General features: G+C 36.6%; 1 protein-coding gene across 8 annotated transcripts in view; it reads left to right on the top strand.

The window, feature by feature from the left end:
• THADA (THADA armadillo repeat containing) overlaps nt 1-18,566 on the top strand; it is a 301,092-nt gene that overhangs the window by 154,956 nt on the left and 127,570 nt on the right. For 7 of the 8 annotated variants that reach the window (XR_007374803.1, XR_007374804.1, XR_007374802.1 and 4 more), the window contains 2 exons: nt 2,573-2,688; nt 14,876-14,961. Coding sequence is in view for 4 of the 8 variants with exons in the window: in XM_048934787.1 (XP_048790744.1) it covers nt 2,573-2,688; nt 14,876-14,961 (202 nt within the window). In the remaining 4 variants the exon portion in view is untranslated. Of the gene's footprint in view, nt 1-2,572; nt 2,689-14,875; nt 14,962-16,785; nt 18,066-18,566 lie in introns of those variants that run through there. The other variant, XM_048934789.1, reaches the window with a different exon arrangement.

Below are 18,566 nucleotides of genomic sequence, written 5' to 3' on the forward strand. Positions count from 1 at the left end.
AGTTCTCTATTGGTATCTTGAATTTTTCCCTTCATAATGACTGTGATATGCCTACTAGGCTTTTACAATAAGCTCTGGAAGCGATAACAAAGCCTTGTACAGGGAGTTTGGCCTTCTCTGTCCTTGGAGGGAAAAGGATGTGAACTTCCTCTTCAGTGAAAGCCAGCTGCCTGTTGGATTTGTTGTGAGCCCTCAATGAAGGATCTTAAAAATAAGAACAAAGCTAATTTGCTGTCAACACTTCGGAGTGGTTATGTATGCTAATTCTAATTCTGCTTCCTCTAAAAAGCTCATTGCTCATGTGTTGAACGTCAGGTGCTGCACAACTTGAAGAGCCAATGTAAAGTCTGTAGGCTTCAAATCCCTGAATACCCGTATTTTAAGTTTGGATTGGGTTTGCCAATCATAGCTATTTGATACCTGAGCAGCGATTAAAAATTCATCTGCATCTGTTTTACTGCAGGAATTTGTGTCTTTTGTCTTCGTAATGCAGAAATCGTCATGGTGAATGAATGAATACTGTTGTTAGGACTCATGATGCCAGTTACTTTGGCAAAAAAAGAGATTTCTTGCACAGTTTCTTTGTATAATTCTAGTAAACTCCGATTAGCACATTAGCACTTACTTGGCTATATACACTGTAATGCAGTAGAACTAGATTGCCCAACCTTTTGTCTTGCTTGGACTGCATTGAGTGAAGAGGAATTGTCTTGGGTTGCATCTATGAGGTTGCTCTGAAAGTAATGCCTGCTAATTATTTCCATGGATATAACTGATACAAAGAGCACAGTACTGTTTAATAGAGCAAATTCTCAGCTGCAAGGCACTTTTGCAGCACAGTGGACACTATTGACTATGCATTTTCACCAGAGATGAACAAGAGCTGCCTACTGTACTCATAACATTCTATCTCTATGGAGATGACTCACTTTTACTTCCACCTCTACTGAAACTCACTACCTGCCACCTCACTGTGCTCACGTCCTCTGCTTGGTCTCCATAAGTATTCACCAACCATCAGTGAATGTTAATGGTGCCATTTTTTCCTCATGGAGAAATCAAATTCCACACCGTTACTTCATATGCACTGCTATGTCAGACGCCGTCGTGTCAGACTGCCCCACTGCTGCCATCTGCCACATAGCAACAACGTGTAATGCAATGTTGGTGGAAAAGTTCAGCCTCTACTGCTATACCACCAACGTCCATCTCTGAAATCATGGGGCAACATAATAAAATAGGAGGCATTACTTTCAGAGCAGCCTTCATAAAATATATAATGTAGTTAATGTATGTAAATAACAAAACTTTTTTTAATTTTTAATGTTTTTTTTTTGTTGTTGTTAAAACATAAAAAGTAGAGCAACAAGACCATAAATCTAGTGGGATATTTGACCTTGTTTTTGTGAAACTAGTGCATTGGTCTGGTTCGATGGCAGTGGCTACAATTCTTGATAGCTCTCAAGGTGTTCATTAGAGATTTTTGATGAATTTTTACTCTTCCTGTGTTTCATCCTTGAAAGCAGTTGTTGACAAATGTAGGTACTGCTAGAAAGTGGTGACGTGAATAAGACATGACTGTTAGGTGAGGGATATTTCTCTCTGGTAAGAGAGGGCTTATAAAAATCTGGTAAAGAGACGTGATTAAATTTTGGATTGCAGCTCTATGCATTCCATTTGAAAATTCACAAGTACTGTATTTATGTCAACTGAAAATGGAGTCACAAAATAAACTAAAAAATTGATGATTTTTCCTCAGTCTTGAAACCTATTTTCAAATTCCTTTATCACAATAGAAAGCGTGGCTTGATTTTTTTTTTTTAATTTTTTTTTTTCTGTGTATAGGACTGTATTCAGCCAATGTATCAAAATCCATAAATGTATTTGCCATGACTTGAACTGGCACTGCACTGCTCCCCATGTCCTGCATTCAGCCCAGATAGGGTTAATAGTGCACCGGTGTTTGGTCAGTGCTGAGGGGACAGGCTGCAGTGCTATGATGCTGTAGGGCAGGGGATGGCTGCACTGTGAGCTGTGCTGGGCCACAGGTGCCTGTGAGCTGGGCATGCTTGTAGCAGAAAAATCATTCAGCAGCATTGTTGGCTTATGTGGTGTTTGTCTTTGCTCTGCGCCTTTTCTGTTCTCCTTGGCTGTGCTTGTGGGTGCATGTGGCCCCGTGCCTCTGCTGGGCTGGGCTGCCCAACATGTTCTACTAAGCAGTGGTGCTGGCATCAGCAAGGAGGTGACACTGAGAAGAGGTTGGTAGCGAAGTGGTGCTCAAGTTAGCAAGGCCAGAAGGTAATCATCAGACTGTGCTCTGACCACTTCAAGGCTGTGAATGTCTTCTTTTGTTATTCACTTGCTGTGAAAAATGAATTCTAACAAATATGCAATTTAAGAGTTCTATCTGTTGCTATGCCAAATGAATACGCGCTTTTGCTTGTGTAACAGTTGTTCATTTTGCAGGTGATTTTCATCTGAGTTATTTGATGAAAAAACAGTGTCTAGAAACTAGTTTCAATTAAAAGTGTATATATATATATATATATATATATTTTTTTTTTTTATTTAGGTTTTTTACTTGCTGCAGTCATTCTTGGATTCAAAGCAGCTGGGTAATTCAGACTTTAAGCAGGGACTCAGTGACATCATTACCTGTATAGGAAGCAAACTGTGGTTGGCTAAAAGGTAAGATGAAACATTTGCTATATATACATATTATATATATATATATATATATATATATATATATATATATATATATATATATATATATTTGCGTGTAAATATATAATGTATCTATATGGCTGTTGTCTTTGTTTTTGTTTTTGTTTTTTTTTTTAATGAAACGTTGTATCTATTTACTTCTCTAAGAATTGTGTAAAATTTAGGTGCTGTGTTTTTAATCCAGACTTTCTTTTCCTAAATAGGTAGAGTTGAAAAAACATAAATATGCTTTACCAGTATACTTTGCTGTATTCCAGTCTTCTTTGAGTTTATGACAGCTAAATGTCATAGCCTAGTTGTTAAAAAAAGTCTCTACAGAAACAACCTATTTGAGGAAAAGATGAGTGTTGTATGGGTTAAGAAGGTATATTGTGTACACTAAGATTTTACAGCTTGTTTTATGTCTTGGCCTTTGAAAAAAGAGAAAAACATTCTAGCATATTTTGAAACCATCAGAAGTATTTAGTTGGCCACAAACAGCCAAAGACAGTTCTAGAAACGTTTTCTTTACGTTTCTCTAAAAGGATGTTCAGATAGCCTGCATACTGCAATGAAGACACATCATTTTTAAAAAAATTATTTCTTTTTATAACTTGGAAATATACTTGTTTCTGATGAGCTTTGGAAAGTTCCTCACCAAGAGCTTTAAGATAAGCAATCATTATGGGATGAGAGCACAAGTTCTTGCATAGTTAAATGAGTAAAATATTCCAGAGTACAATTTGCACAGTGAAGGAAGGTCACAAGTGGAGTCTGGTGTGGATCTCTGATAAAAGCCTTTTATCAAAAGTGTTGTTTTATGATCCTCAACAGTAAAATCATAAAAGATTTGGGGGGTGACTACAGGTTTGAGGAAGTTTTTTGCCAATGTTAAGTGAATTAGGATAATCAAGTTGTGGTTGATCCTTAAGAATAACAGAAATATCTTTTGAGTAAGAGTGGTGGAAGAGCAGGTAAAACTTTGTGTAAATAATTGTGAAATGATGCCTGTGAATAAAGCAGTCTGAACTTCACTTGGGAAAAAGCCTGTAAAAGGAGCAACTGTCAGATTACACGGAAAAAGATTTCTGATGCTACGAGTACAGACGAGAAGTGAACAGGTTATTTTTGAAATAAACAAAATAATAAAGATTTTCATATAATTTCAGTTTAGCTGAGAAAGCCCATGCTGCAGGAAAATGTTATTTTTATGAATTCTTTCCTTTTAAAGTTGTTTTGTTTGGTTTTTGTTTTGTTTTGTTTGTTTGTTTTTCAGAACTAGCCTTTTTAATATACCAGTCATATTGCTACTAACTTTTTTTTAGTGTTATCTTGAGAAAGGAAATGCTTTGAGTCTTTGAGGTTGTGGCATGTGATAGAGGTGTTTACCTAAATAAATGTATTTTCTCTATCTCGTCTCTCTAAAAAACCACAGTTGCACGCACTGATATTCGCCCTGTGTTAATATTAGACATACTTAATTTTTTTGCATCTTTCTCATGTAATGGTTACATTTTAGATTACAGGCAGACAAATTTGCAATACTAAAACAATGCTTTCTTTTTGGCTTTTTTTTTTTTTAACTGAAAAGGACAAGCAACATATTCATAAAACATTTGGTAACGAAATTTGTTTCCACATACATACACGTGTTGGGACTACAATGTCTGATAAAGCTGAAAACAAAAAAAAATCTGCTTGCCTTTTAACTTACAAGGAAAAATCTGTGGATTCTATTTAACAAATGATTGTTCCAAGAGACATGTAACAGGGAAATTTCAGAACATAAATGCCACATATCAGTCTTCTGGTAGGATGTAATTATAGCTGTACTGATAATAAAGGGTGTAAATGAAGTGATTTCATTGAGTGGATGTTTTCACTTTTATGTTGTGCTCGATCATTGTCATGGCAGCATTCTATCTATGTTGAAGTCGTCATTAAAAAGAGCAGTAAAAGTGTCATCTTAACATTAAGAATGACATTTGGTAATGTCACTCTATTAACCTCAGCAGTGTTAGTCACTTTATTTACATTAAGAGTGACATTAAAAATAGCAATCACAATAATAATGGAATGTCAAATGAGTGTCTGGTACACTGTTTAAGTTGTGGTTCAGCTTCCATTAGATCTCAAGGAATGCAGGGGGCTTGGGATTTGCTACAAATTAAAAATACAGATGAATAGAATTGAAAATCTTTTCTTTTCTGACTTTCTACTAATACTCCTAAAGAATTTTGTCCTAGCTTGTGGAAAGAGGGGCTGGAGGTGAATGACCTATTGATGCATTAGTATTTATCCTCTCTCTCCATATCTGTTTCTGTCTCTTACATTCATTTTGCAGATTTCCCATTCATATTTGGTGGTGGACCTGAATGGGGCTGTTCTGTGATGAGGGCTGGTGGTATTCTTTTGTTATTGCTTTGCCTTTTTTTGTAAGGAGCTTTGGGAGATTGCTTTTCAGTACAGCTATTGACCATTTACTCTCATATATGTTTGTCCTCCTGAATTTGGGTTCCCTTGGTGATGTGTGAAACCATTGCCTTTTTTTAATTATTATTTTATTCCTTTTTGAATACTCTGATTTCTTTTTCTGGATGGAATTGAATAAAGGTAACTGTGTTCCCTCTGTAAAGGCAAGACAAAAGCCTAATTGCTAGGATGATAGGTGAAATGGTATTGGTCTCGTTGTCTGCTGGTTATGAAAGAAAATGAAACTTAGAAGTAAAATGTTTAATTTACAAAGGGAATCCAACAGGTTTTTGTCAGGCTCTGTCACGCTTAAGTCATCAGTGACTTGGAAGAAGCGGTGATAATGAAGTGCCAAAATTTGCTCTTGTTGCTAATTATTTAATGCAGCAAACATAGTAGCCTACTGTAAAGGACAGCAGACGGATCTTAGGAGATTATGCATCAAGATACTCTCCTAAGAAAGTGATTTGTTTAGCCTTGCATGTAGTTTGATGGTGGTCTGTGATGACTGTTATACCTTTGGAGTGATAAATTAGTTTTATTCAGCAACCAGAGGCAAGCTAAAACAGGAAACTGAAAATTGTTGGTACAAAAAAGAATGAGAGCAAAAAAAAGACTATTTTATACCAATGTGCTGCCAGTTGAAATATGCCAGTTCTGGTAGTTTCATCTCAAAAAAGTGTTGTAGATTTTGGGAGGAAGCATGGTAGTGATAATCCAGGTCTGGAATCTACTCTGTATGAGAAATGGCTAAGTAGGACCTATGGGGCTTGGAAAATGGAATGCTAACGAGTCATGACTCAGTTTCACTGCCAGAGAGGGTGGTGCATTATTCCCTGTGATTTACTCATCTCCTCCCTTCTCTCTTTTTGCTTTAGAGAAGTAAAAAAAGGCCCACTTTCCCCAAACTGAATTTCAAAACAGTGATATTTTTCAACTGGTATTTTCTGTCTTTTATTAAGGCAGGCTTATGATAATGAGACATGGCTACTTTTCCCGCCACCTTCCGAGGTTTTGCGCACCTTTTAAATACTAATTTACCTGAGTATTCAAAAATAATATTTCTGTTTTTGATGTTTTGGTGAGACCTGTCTTCCATCCATTTCTCAAGGTAAAATTTGAAACTTCACTTACAGGTTTATACTTACTTTGATGTTTTTTATTTTGTTCTAAAAATATGCTTGTTTATTAGTCTGAAGTGATTCTGTGATGTTATTGCTCCTGCCAGCCCAGTTATGTAATTGCATTTTTCTGCAAAGATGGGAGATGTGGGATGTTTGAAAGGAACAAAAGTTTTAGAATGCGTGAAATGAGTCCGTTGGATGACTGAGGTGATGGAATGAGGTGGTGGAAAGTAATCTGGTGAAAGCTTTTAAAAAAATAAACAATGTATCAAACCATGTCTTTGAAAGGGTTCAAACCCCTTTCATGTGAGTAAAAATAGGTGTTTTTTTTTTTAATTTCTGAAAGTTTTTTTTGCTCAGCTGCATACCGCAGAGCTACAAGGCAAACTCTAAGTGCCTTCTTGTTCATAAATACAGAAAACTAAGAGAACAAATTTTTGAGCTGGTGATTTGGTACACAGAAGTCCCGGAAATACCTGGCTTGTTTCACTTGTAGCCTTTGGCATGGCAAAATATTGGCATTGGAAAATTTGTGAAATCATGTCATTGCACAGCTTTGCTGTAGGATGCTGTCTTCTAGGGCTTTTAGTTTGATTTCCTCCTATCCAATTTATGTTCTTAATGGAGACCAAAGAAGGGGGGAAAGAGACTTTGAGGTTCTGCCAGACATCAAATAACGTGTTCTGCTAACCTCATTTCATGTGCTATTTCCTGACTGAGAGCTTGTCTGCACTGGGAAAGTTTATTTTTAAGACTGCTTTCCTTAAGCTAGTATGGAATAGGTTTGTATAGAACAAACTGGCTTTGCACTTTGCAAAGGATCCCTTGTCAGACGGGACTAATGTGGTTGTGGTTGTGTGCACCTACCTTTGTCACACAGATATCCCACGCTCTTTTGTGATGCTCAGCATTATGGATGGGGTTGTATATGGCTGGGTTCTGATACAGGTGCACAAGACTCAGGCTCATGTGACAAGTGCATGCAAAAGTATTCCAGGTCTTTGCTTAAACCCATTGGGAGAGTGGCATACTGAGGTGCAAGTACATGCCTACTTGGCTTTCTTAAGGCTGTCTCTGGGATGGTCCAGCTGTAAACATTTTGAATGAGGGAAATGCTGTGTGTATTTTGTAACACTATAGCGCATATATATGTATATATATATATATATATAATTATATATAATTATATAATTATATAATTTTATATATATATATATATATATATATATATATATATAGTTATATAGTTATATATAGTTATATATTAACTTACCAAATTGATGGCCATGACCTTCTGGCTAGTCTGTGGTGCCTTTTTTCCCATCTGCTTTTGGTAGGGTTATGTGATGGCAAGCAGGGCATCAGTCCTGGAAGAGACTTCATGTAAGGTGTGTTCAATGTGTTGCTTCACTATGGTTTCAGAACCTTGTGGCTCACAATGTTTGACCCAAACAGGCCTTTATTCTTCTCAATGCCTCTTTGGACAGACAGCAGGTATTTCTTATGAACAGATAGAACAATGAACAAAGCAGATTTGTGCTTAAATGCTCAATCACCTGAAAACATTTTCCAATAAATTAACAAAAGTTTCAGAGCTTGTGTCCTTATAGGCTGCATTTATCCACAGTATTGTGTAAAATTCCTTAAATTTGCACATGGAATTAGTTTGACCTCTGAAGTTTTTAGGATGTTGCTAAGGACTCACATTTGGTTCTCATTAAGACTACAAAAAAGAAAACAGATTATTTTATCAATCTGGTATGCTATTTCAAAAAACAACTCAACAACAACAAAACACACCCTTCCAGTATCATTCACCAAGGACTTCTAGAACACAAATTAATTTTTTTTTTAATAGCTGAAACGCAGGAGATTCTTGGTGATACCACAATATAAAAATAACTTGTGTAAATTCTCTCCTTACCAGGGAAACTGACAGCACAGCAGTGTAGTGGTCTGGCTTTGGTGGAGGTAGGAAAATTTAAATCACCAGATGAGCAACTTTCCTCTTGGATACAATGTCTGCTGTTATGCAGGATCATCTGATCTTAGAGAGTGGGCAAGTCAAGGGGTCTGTTGGCATAGTGATTGCTCCAAGATGTCAGCAGCACAAGTAGACAATCAGGAGCACTGTTACTTGATGTTTTGGTGTTTGTATTTCTTGTGCATGTTCTGGTGCTTCCAGGAACTCAGCAAGCATTAGTTGGTATTGCAGGCTTTTTTTTTCTTTTGCTTTTTTTTTTTTTAATTTAAATACTTTTCATTAACGTGTAGTTCTCTTGGCTGCGGTACTCACTGATGTGCTGGTTTTGTATTACTTGGTTAAAAATGCTATGGCCAAAGTTTAATAATTAAATCTATTATTAATGTCTCCTCAAGAAGACAAGAGGAAGGCTGTGCATCTTTTGATGATGTTGTTTCAGTGCTATGTGACATGGGCTCTGAAAGAAAACAGATTAAAATGTGAAAAGCTGCCTTCTGAGTGCAGTTTCAAAACACAGTGTATAGGCTATTGCAGAGTTGGAAAGCTAATAACTAAAGCACCAGGAGATTTGTGTTTAAATCAGTTGCTCACTGTATGTGTAGGTGTGCACTGCCATAAGCTTTGTGGCTCCCATGAATGACAGTTGCTTGTTTTCTAGATCTTTCTTTGGGTATAGCTTAATACAGTGCCAGCTTGTCCTTATTTATCAGTAGCTCTGTAAGGATAAAACTCCCAGTGGACTACACAATAAAGATTGGTTGACTGTAGTGGGATGCAAACATCAGAGGAGATGCACTTGTTGCAAAGATTTTTAACTGATGACTTTAATCCAGATCTTCCCAAATTGATGAGAGAGGTGGCTGGTTTTTCAGGTCAGTCTTAAATCATCAAATAGACTGTCCTAGTTTAAGAACCGTGCAAATGCTCCCAACAACTTAACTGAGTATCATGCAAATACTCCCAACAATTTAACTGAGTATCATGCACTATACTGTAGAGTTCTTAAGTTTCTATTACATCTATTACATCTATTTACAGATGTAGCAGAGGAAATCACTTCAGAGGAAATTTTATTTCTGTGTGACAGGCATAAAGCACGTAGCTTATACAAGTCTAGGCAGGGAAATGGAGATGTGTCATTGCTGGACACATATAAGAAGATTTTGGCCACCAAAAGAAAAAGTGTTTGGCAGAGATTTTCCATTCTTCAGGAAGCAGCATGCTGGAAATTGATCAGGAGAAAAAGATGCACTGTAAACTTCAGATTTACTTGCCAGTGAGCCTACCTGAGGAAATGAGTCCGTGAAAGACAAAAGTTGTGAAAAACAAAATGAGAAGTGCGTGGATGCTGTCCATAAGTACCAGCTGATATAGGGTGTGTTGGCCTTGAATCAGTTCTTCCCTGAGGTTATAACAGAGCTAAAGATGAAATTCTATCTTCTATTGTATGCAAAATGTCAGACTTTTCCTTAAATACTGTGGAAAAGCTTAATCTTGTGGAAGAGTTCTATCCAGGAACTAAAGAATTTTTGCAGCCTTTCCAAAATCTCTAGAAACATAGAGAGTTCCAGTATTGGTGACTTTTCAATTAAAGGTCAAATAAAGAGTGGGCAGTTCATTAAATCATTTTTTCTCTTTGGAAATCAATTTGAAAACAGTCACACAAATCATAAGGATGGTTCTCTTTTTGTAAACAAGGCAGCTATGAATTGACCTTATGAAGAGAAGATGTATTTGAATCTTTGTTCTTTCTTTAAAATAGTAATGTTCCAGTTTGATAAATGAGATCAGAAAGCAGCAGTATTTGGAAGAATTGAAATAATCCATACACTTTGAAAAGCTTGGAAACTGCAAAACAGTTCTTCTCAGAGCTTTAACCCAGAAGTTTTCTGGGTGTCCCTATGATACATAGTTATGCTAAGATATCTGCAACTAAACTAATTCACAAGAAAATTGTTCTGGGCTTTTGTTTAATAGACATAGCCTAGCAGGTTGCATTTAAAATTTATAATATAAGTATTTGCACACTTGAATTTGAGCAAGTGTGATTTGATTTTTATGTCAATAAGCATACAACAAACAGTGTTGTGTGCTTATTGCTCTTGTTCTGTTATTTTCTGATTTTGAATTCACATACCAGGATTGAAAATAACATTATAAAGAAGTCTGACTATTCTGTTGCCAATTACTTGTTCAGCCTTAATGATAAAAAATTGGCTAGTTTCAAAACATGGTGTTCTCAGGGTCTATTCCAGAAATCTGCTGTGATTTCTCAAGATTAATAATTAGGAAGCTGATGACTATGCTTTTGGATTTTTATCTGCAGTTTAACCACACCTACCTAAAGCAAAAATAAAATAAAAAGTTTTTTAGGTTGTTTTTTTTTTCTTTTCTCATTTGAAGATACTGTTACAGTGTAACTTTGGGGAATTAAAAACAAAATCTCTACGTCCTTTGAAGTCTTCAGCTGTGTTAGCATTTTTTACTTCATTTTTTTCAGTTACCTTGCATCTTCTGCTGAGTTTCATGATGATCTATGGGGACACAGAAGTTCCTTCTGTCGCTGTTTTATTTGGCTTTATGAATTTCAAATATTGTTGCCCCTAGGCCTTACACTTTTTGAGTAATAATCCTTTCAGTCTCTGCCTTTGCTTCTAAAGGTTGCAAATGTCTTCTCCTTGCCTACATAGTGGGTGAAGCCAGTAATGATGCCTCTTACATGTTGCTCCGTGCAGGCCAAACTGAGTTCAGTCCTCAAGTCAGCCTTTGACCTCTCTTTAGTCAGCTACATTGAAATATTCCTATTGGCTGTTGGTGAAATGTAATGCTGCAGTCCATCGTGAGCTGATTTTGTATTTCCACCTGGAAAGTCAACACCTAATTATATCATGAATGTAGAGAAAGCTTCACAGTGCAGTAGGAGTAGGCTGGCTACAAACTTGAAATCCAAAGAAAAAAAACATGCTGAGAGACACTTCTGAAATTTATCACAGAATCATATGTGATTGTACAATTGCAGGGGTTGGAAAGGACCTCAAGAGGTCATCAAGTCCAATCTCCCTGCTAAAGCAGATTCCTTGCAGTAAGTCACATCAGTAGTCATCCAGATGGCTCTTGAATATTTCCATAAAAGGAGGCTTCACCACCTCTCTATGCAACCTGTTCCAGTGCTCCATCACTCTTACCCGATGGTTTAGTGCTAGTGGTGGCAATGGTGATGAGGAGATGGTTGGACTAGATGATCTTGTCGGTTGTTTCCAACCTTGTGATTCTATGATTCTACCGTAAAGAAGTTCTGCATTGGAATGAAACTTACTGTATTCAAGTTTTTAGGCCATTCCTCCATGTCCTATCACTACGTACCACCAAGAAAAGCCTGGCCTCACCACTTGCCTCCCACCTCCATTTAGGTATTTATAGACATTAATAAGATCCCCTCTCAGTCTTATTTTTACAAGGCTGAATGGACCCAGCTTGCTCAGCCTTTGCTCATAAGAGGGGTGCTCCAGGCCCTTTATCATCATTGTGTCCCTCCACTGGATTCTCTTCAGAAGGTCCCTGTCTTTTTTTGTACCAGGGAGCCCAGAACTGGACACAGTACTCCAGGTGAGCGCTCACCAGGGCAGTGTAGAGTGGGAGGATCACCTCCCTTGATGTGCTGGCCACACTGTTTAAATGTGCCCCAGGATGGCCTTCTTGGCCACAAGGACACACTGCTGTTTCATGGCAAACTTGATGTCCATCAGGACACCCAGATCTTTCTTTGCAGAGCTCATCTCCAGCAGCTTATCCCTTGACCTTTACTGATGCATGCAGTTATTCCTCCCCAGGTGCTAGACTCTACACTTGGTCTTGTTAAAACTCATCAGGTTCCTGTCTGCCCAACTTTTCAGTCTGTGCAGGTCTTGCTATTAGTACGTATGCTCAGCAGTGCTAATACAGTATTACTAATTATACAGCGCTACTAAGTACATTATATTGTCTTGATATCCATTTTATATTTCTGTGTGGACATTCCCCTATGAGATATGAGAGACCTAACAGCATCCAGCTCTGTGCTGTTCAGAGTCAGGTGTAGTTTATTATCTGGAGCAAGCCTATGATGTATTTATTTCCATTAATATTCAGTTTGGAAGAAAAGTGAACTAATTTTGGGTTTGGACAAATAAAGGAACATTCCAGATGCTTAGAGCTCCTACCTTTGCTACCACTGTGACTTTCTTGTTTGGAAACAAATTTCCTCAAAGCTTGTTTATGAGAAGTCCAGTTTATTTGGGTATCTGCATTAAAACAGAAACATCTTGTCCTCTTTCCGTTCTCATTGTTTAAGTTCTGCATGAACAGGTCATCTTAATTGCTGCACAGTGTACCATTTGAAATGTCCTGCATGTGATTTTTGGCTGTCGGGTCTGTTATGTAAATCAAAAGTTGATTGTCTTAAAGACTCAGCTTTCTGCTATAGTCTCAACAACACTGAAATTTCTTGGTTTTGGAAAACTGAGTTTCCTGTTGTGTTCGTCTGGTTCATATGACCGAGAATTCACTAGCATCACCAGAGCAACAGAGCAAGCCAAGAACAAATGTTTGGCGTGTTGTAAGCTAAAAAAGCCTCATTTCAAAATCAAAACATGCATATGTGCATACACAGAATGAAGTGGTAAATGCTGAAGAGCTGGACCGGAATGAAAAACATGGCAGTATTGCTGTTGTCACTTCTTCAGTTGCATCAACCATGTTTTTCCTAAGGCACAGTTTGTAAAATCCAGGGAAGTTAGTGAACAATAAGTTTGTAGTCGTTTTTTCAAAGGAGCTGAAGTGCAGTAGGCCCCTTATGTACCATATTTTAATTTAAATGTCATGGGTGCTTTTGTCCATTTTGCAGCTATGATGGATCTCGGTGGTTTTTTTTTTTTGTTTTGTTTTGTTTTCCTGAGAAGCTCATCTGTCTCTTTTTACAGAGATTAAGCTTCCTAGACCTATGAATATTTCTTATTTGTTGTTTTTTTTTCCTCTTCACAAAGATGTGGCAACAACTATATGCCCGAGATACACAGAATAATTTTATTTAGTCTGTTCGGAAAGAAATTAATCTTCCTACTTCAGCTTTTCAAAAATAGGCCGTATTAAAATTGCTTTGACTTTTCATGGTATCAGTTCTCACTGATGTGCATCTTCTCTGCAGGCAGGTTTTTTGCTCTCTAGCTTGAAAGCAAGTAGTAAGAGGCAAGTATGAAAAAGCTTTGGGAGACTCATGAGTACTTCACTAGTAAGAAAGTATCTAAAAAAATTAAGAGAATTTAAGCAAAAGATTAAAAAAATCTTTTTGATAGAGAAGTCCTGGCAACATCTACTCTCATGTCTGTTACAGTGTAACATTGTAAAGGATAAAAGTAGTTGCAGGTAATTTATAGTCGTTGCAGTGTTTATGACTGGAGGTAAGATCAGTGCTTCTGGTAAAAGCCGTCTTTTTAATATGGTCATAGAATAACTCTTCATGATCAAATGCAGCTACCAAACTTCTATGCAAGATCTTCAGATCGTTCGTTTTCATGTCATAATCACATATCTTATTTGAAGAAGTTTTTTTCCTCTTGAATTTTAAAGATGTTACAAAGTTTGGAATGTTTGTTGTAACATAATTAATTAACAGTTTTTTGAAAGAGCTCCGATGTCAAGATAAGCACACAAAGTAAGTGCCAGATAAAATAAAAATGAAATACTGAACAGAATTACTCATACTTCAAACTTGTGCCTCGTGATTCTAGAAGTTTTTCAGTGCAAGTCCCATTGGATTCATCAGAATAATTTCTCTGTTTTGAACTAGATTTCCTGTTCAATATGAAGTAATACTTCAGGAAAGGTTCTCCTGGCTGAAACATACAATGATAATAATATAAACAAAAATAAAGATGTTAATCTTATGTAAATATGTTAACCTCGTTTTACATTTCCAGTTTGAGAGAATGCGTTATTCACTTACGGCTTCAAGAGTTGGAACAGAAAGAAGTTTATTACCAATTTGTATTATGTTCTTCAAATCCCCAATATTCTTCTCCAGGAAAAAAAAAAAGGTCTAATTTTAAGAATGTTTCTCTCTAGTCTTCATCAAAACAATGAGAACACTGTGGCTGTTAAAAAGCTGTAGCAGATACATGTCATCATCATTTTTTATTATTATTATTTATTAACTGGAACAGTAAGACCTGAAGACTTATTTTTTTTTAATGCATTTAATTACACACATTATCCATAAGCAAAATAAAGACTTGCCAAAGCAAGCTGATTAATCCAATAATGATGAAATATATAAACTGAAATTTGGTGGAATAGATGGAGGAGAGGTGTTAGGATTCCTGTTAGGGAGACTATCATTCACAGTGGACCAGAATGTGAAGCTTAGATAACTTGGCCTACTTATTTTGCACATGCAGTCTAATTTGATCTGCTGATCTTCATTAATTAAGTAAAACAGACCTAAGACAGTCCATATAGCAAGAGACATCGGCATTTTTCCAAGCTGTTGTTTCACTTTTTTTTTTCTGAGTGTAGATGATAAACAAATCTCATAATTAGTAATTTGATTTTGTAGGCCAAATCCTTGTTTGGTGACCAGAGCTGCTTTTCTTGATGTCCTTGTGATGCTGAGTACTCACCTGGGAAATTCCCAAAAGCAAGGTAAGTCAAATGTAGTGCTTTGGAAATCAGACTGAATGTCTGTGAGGAAAATTCTGAGCTGTACTGAATCTAGAGAAACAATAACATGCTGCTTACAGTCATGGTACCTACGGAATGTTAGAGACCTTTAGGTAATCTAGCTGGTTCATATGAAAGAACCATTTATTCTGTCTTCCATAGAGCTACTCCTGGAGATTGTTGTTAAGACGAATGGGATGCTGCTCCTTGTCAAATCTTGGAGCAATGATCTTGCAATATTCCTAATCCTAGAACTGCGTAACAGCAAAAATATGCCTTCCAGTTTTTCAGATCCAGAGTTGTAAAATGAAAAAAAACATAAACCCCAGATTGCTGCTTTAGTCTTTCCCCAAAATCATGGAGACCTTTTGAGGCACCTAGAATTGTTTTAGCAAAACTGCATTTTCTGACATTAGGGAGTTTTGTAAGAGGCAGTAATGCAAAATGTACTGTAATTAAACAACAGGGAAAGTGAAGGTGTGGAGGAAAGAATATACCCTTTCCAGTGTGCCTGTATACAGGCAACTTTAGGTCAGGTATAACCAGCTTCCATGTGCACCTCTTTTGTTTATTTCTTACAAAAAGCTGAGTAATAAGTTACCTTGTCAAGGAAGGCAAATAAAGAACAGTACGTTAATTTCATTAAAATTCCTAGTGACTAATTTTAATACTGCATTTAATGCACTGAAGTAGTTCTTCACTTCAGATAATAGTACTTTCTGTGGTAGATGCGTTTTTGTTTAGATTTTTGGTAGAAGTATTTCCTTTTATTCCATAGTTGCTGTTCATGTACTTTCACGTGGATGTGTAGTTCTAACAGCTGCTCAGTTTTGAATAGCACTGGCAATACTACATGCCCATAAAGAGTGATAGCTGCCAGGAAGATGAGTTGTTGATGAATGTATCTGAAAATAGTTTGTACAGATAGGCTGCAGAATGTAGCCCTTAAGAAATGAACATTTGTATACAGTGTGACCAATGTGGCAGGTGTGTTCTGCTATAGCAAAAGATAGGGTGATGTGGAGCATGGGGACAGCTCAAATCTTTCATGTCCAATGAAGAGTCATCATCTCATGTAGGTCTCAGGTATCAGGGTCTACTATTCAGGAAAGGGAATTTCTAGCTAGCTTTATACCATAGGTCTCATTCTGTTGAGTACTGACCACTGTGACTAGATACAAACTATATGCTTTTTAGGGAGGAACAAAACCTCTACTGTAAAGCAGTTTCAGTATAGCCTGACTCTAGGGAGAAGTTTTCCTCCTGACTTTTTAACGTTTAGTATGGGTGGGCTATACCTATCAGCACTAATACTCTTGTTACAATGTATATTTACTTAAGTTTCTTAAATCCTGGTATGCCTTGATGGTTATCCTTTGCAGTAATTAAAAAAGTCGAGCGCTGTTTAATGTCTGAAAAAACAAATGAAAACAACCCCCCAAAAACACTCCTTAGGCATCTTTCTTCATTTTCGTGAGTATGCTTTTGTTCATGGTAGCCCCTCTTTGGAAGTAGGTTTTACACTGTGCTTTTAATTCTGATTCTCTACTTCTTCAACTCCTTTGTAATATGAAGCATCCCAGTCTTCATGTTATTCTCTTATTCTCTTATATTAAATTTTTTTCACTCTTCCAGGTGACTGCTCTTCCTTTGTTTACTTTGGGGGCTTTATAATTCCTTTATCAATTTATTTCCTAATTTTATTATCTTTAGACATCAGTCTGTTTTGCTTTTTAAATAATTGCTGCACATTTGCAAAGGTCTCTGAAGACCTCTTTGCACCAGGAAACTCCCCTCTTTTTTCAGTGCTCCTGACGGTGAAGAATAGCCCTTTGAGCTTGAGGGACTGCAACATGCTGTGGCTGGATTACAGGCTGTACTGGATTCATTTAATTTTCAGAGCTTACGTGGATTGTTAGAAATGTTGGTGCTGCATGGTGGAAGAATTTCTGTAGAAAGGAAGCAATTATTTTTGCTGACTCTCTGCTGAGGGATAGTTCAGTAACATTGCCTTGCTTTAAAAATTCACTCCTATATAAATACATAATGTCAGATTGCAGGCAATATCTACAGAGAGTAGAGACTTAAAATGGAAATATGCTTTTGAAAACTTGAAGACACATTAGGGACAAGTTTATATATCAAATGCAGAAGCACTTCTGACGTGAAGGGATATTATGTTTATATTAACTAGAACCCGAGTGTCCCATGACATAGTGAAAGAAAAACCAAACTCATCAGTTAAAAATGAATGTTTTGAGTCTCACATTTAAATGTTCTGTGAGAAATCGTTATTAACTGAAGCTTTATGCTTCTCTGAGATTAAATATCTTACTTGTATATGTGTATCTCTGGTTATGAGCCAAGTTTTCTCTCTTTTAATCTTGATTTGTGAAGTTGTTTCAATGAATAAAGGGTGAAGGACAAATCCAAATAAAACTGTTTCTTGATGTGTTTACCTAAGAGGCCCCAGGAAGTGCTGTATATGAGTTCCAGGCCACAGGCTGAAACTGATTTTCATCAGCATAAATGGGAATGCAATGTAATGAGCCTGCGACTGGTTAAAATCAGACCACTTCTAATTGATTATGCCTGCCTAAAAGGGCTACAATTACAAAGAGATTTTCAGAGTACAGCCTTGCCTGGGCCTTTCCTACATTACGATTATTTTCTGTAAGTGATTTGTTGTCTTCAATTAATAAAATCAGTCTCTGAAAGTGCAGGACAGCCCTTAGGGAATTTGCTTCACAAATTCAAAACAATTTAAATTGTCAGATAAGGAAAGCAGGGAATAATGGATACCAAAAGCATCTTGTCCAGATAAAAATGTATTAGTGACCAAATGATGATTATTTATCTTAAAATATATAATAATAATAATAATAATGAACCAAATAAATAATAATAATAATAAAAAAATTTGCTGATTTGGACAGAAGTGTTGCCTAATTCATCTTTGTAGGAAAATATGGATCTCTTTTCATAGGTTAATATCTAGAGCCTTTGGTCCAGTTCCTAATTAGGGTTTTCTGAAGTAAAAAGGCAATACATAATGCCAAGATTATGTAAACCTTTTTTTTTTTAATCTATTTTTTTCAGTTATCAATTACAGTAAGAACTCAAGAGAGTGAACCAAGCCATTTTTAAAAACAAAAATTAAAATGTTTAGATAAGAACAATACTTTTGCCATATTGGGAGCAAACAAAAATTCTTACCTGATCTAGGATTGTTTGATGAGCTACTGCCTATCTTCAGTGTTAGCAACAATTAATAATACTATCTGGTAAGTTTGTTTGTCCACACCTCTTTGGTGTATTGTCTCCACAGTAACTGGCTTTACTGATGGAATTACGTCTAAAGATTTTTCAGTCTAATGGGTAGAACAATGTAATTCTCTTTCCAAAGGATTTTCTAGTGTTTCTATGTTGCTAGAGAGCAGTTAAGTTACTCCTCCACAGGTAAAAGAGCACCAAAATGGATTGTGTGGAAAGAAAGGGAAGTTGGAGGAAGCAAATGCTCTTACAGGATTTTTTTGGAGGGGAGGAATGACTCAGAGTCCAGGTGATTTACTAAATGTGTCCAGCCT

This window comes from Lagopus muta, chromosome 2, assembly GCF_023343835.1.
Source record: "Lagopus muta isolate bLagMut1 chromosome 2, bLagMut1 primary, whole genome shotgun sequence".
NCBI lineage: Eukaryota > Metazoa > Chordata > Aves > Galliformes > Phasianidae > Lagopus > Lagopus muta.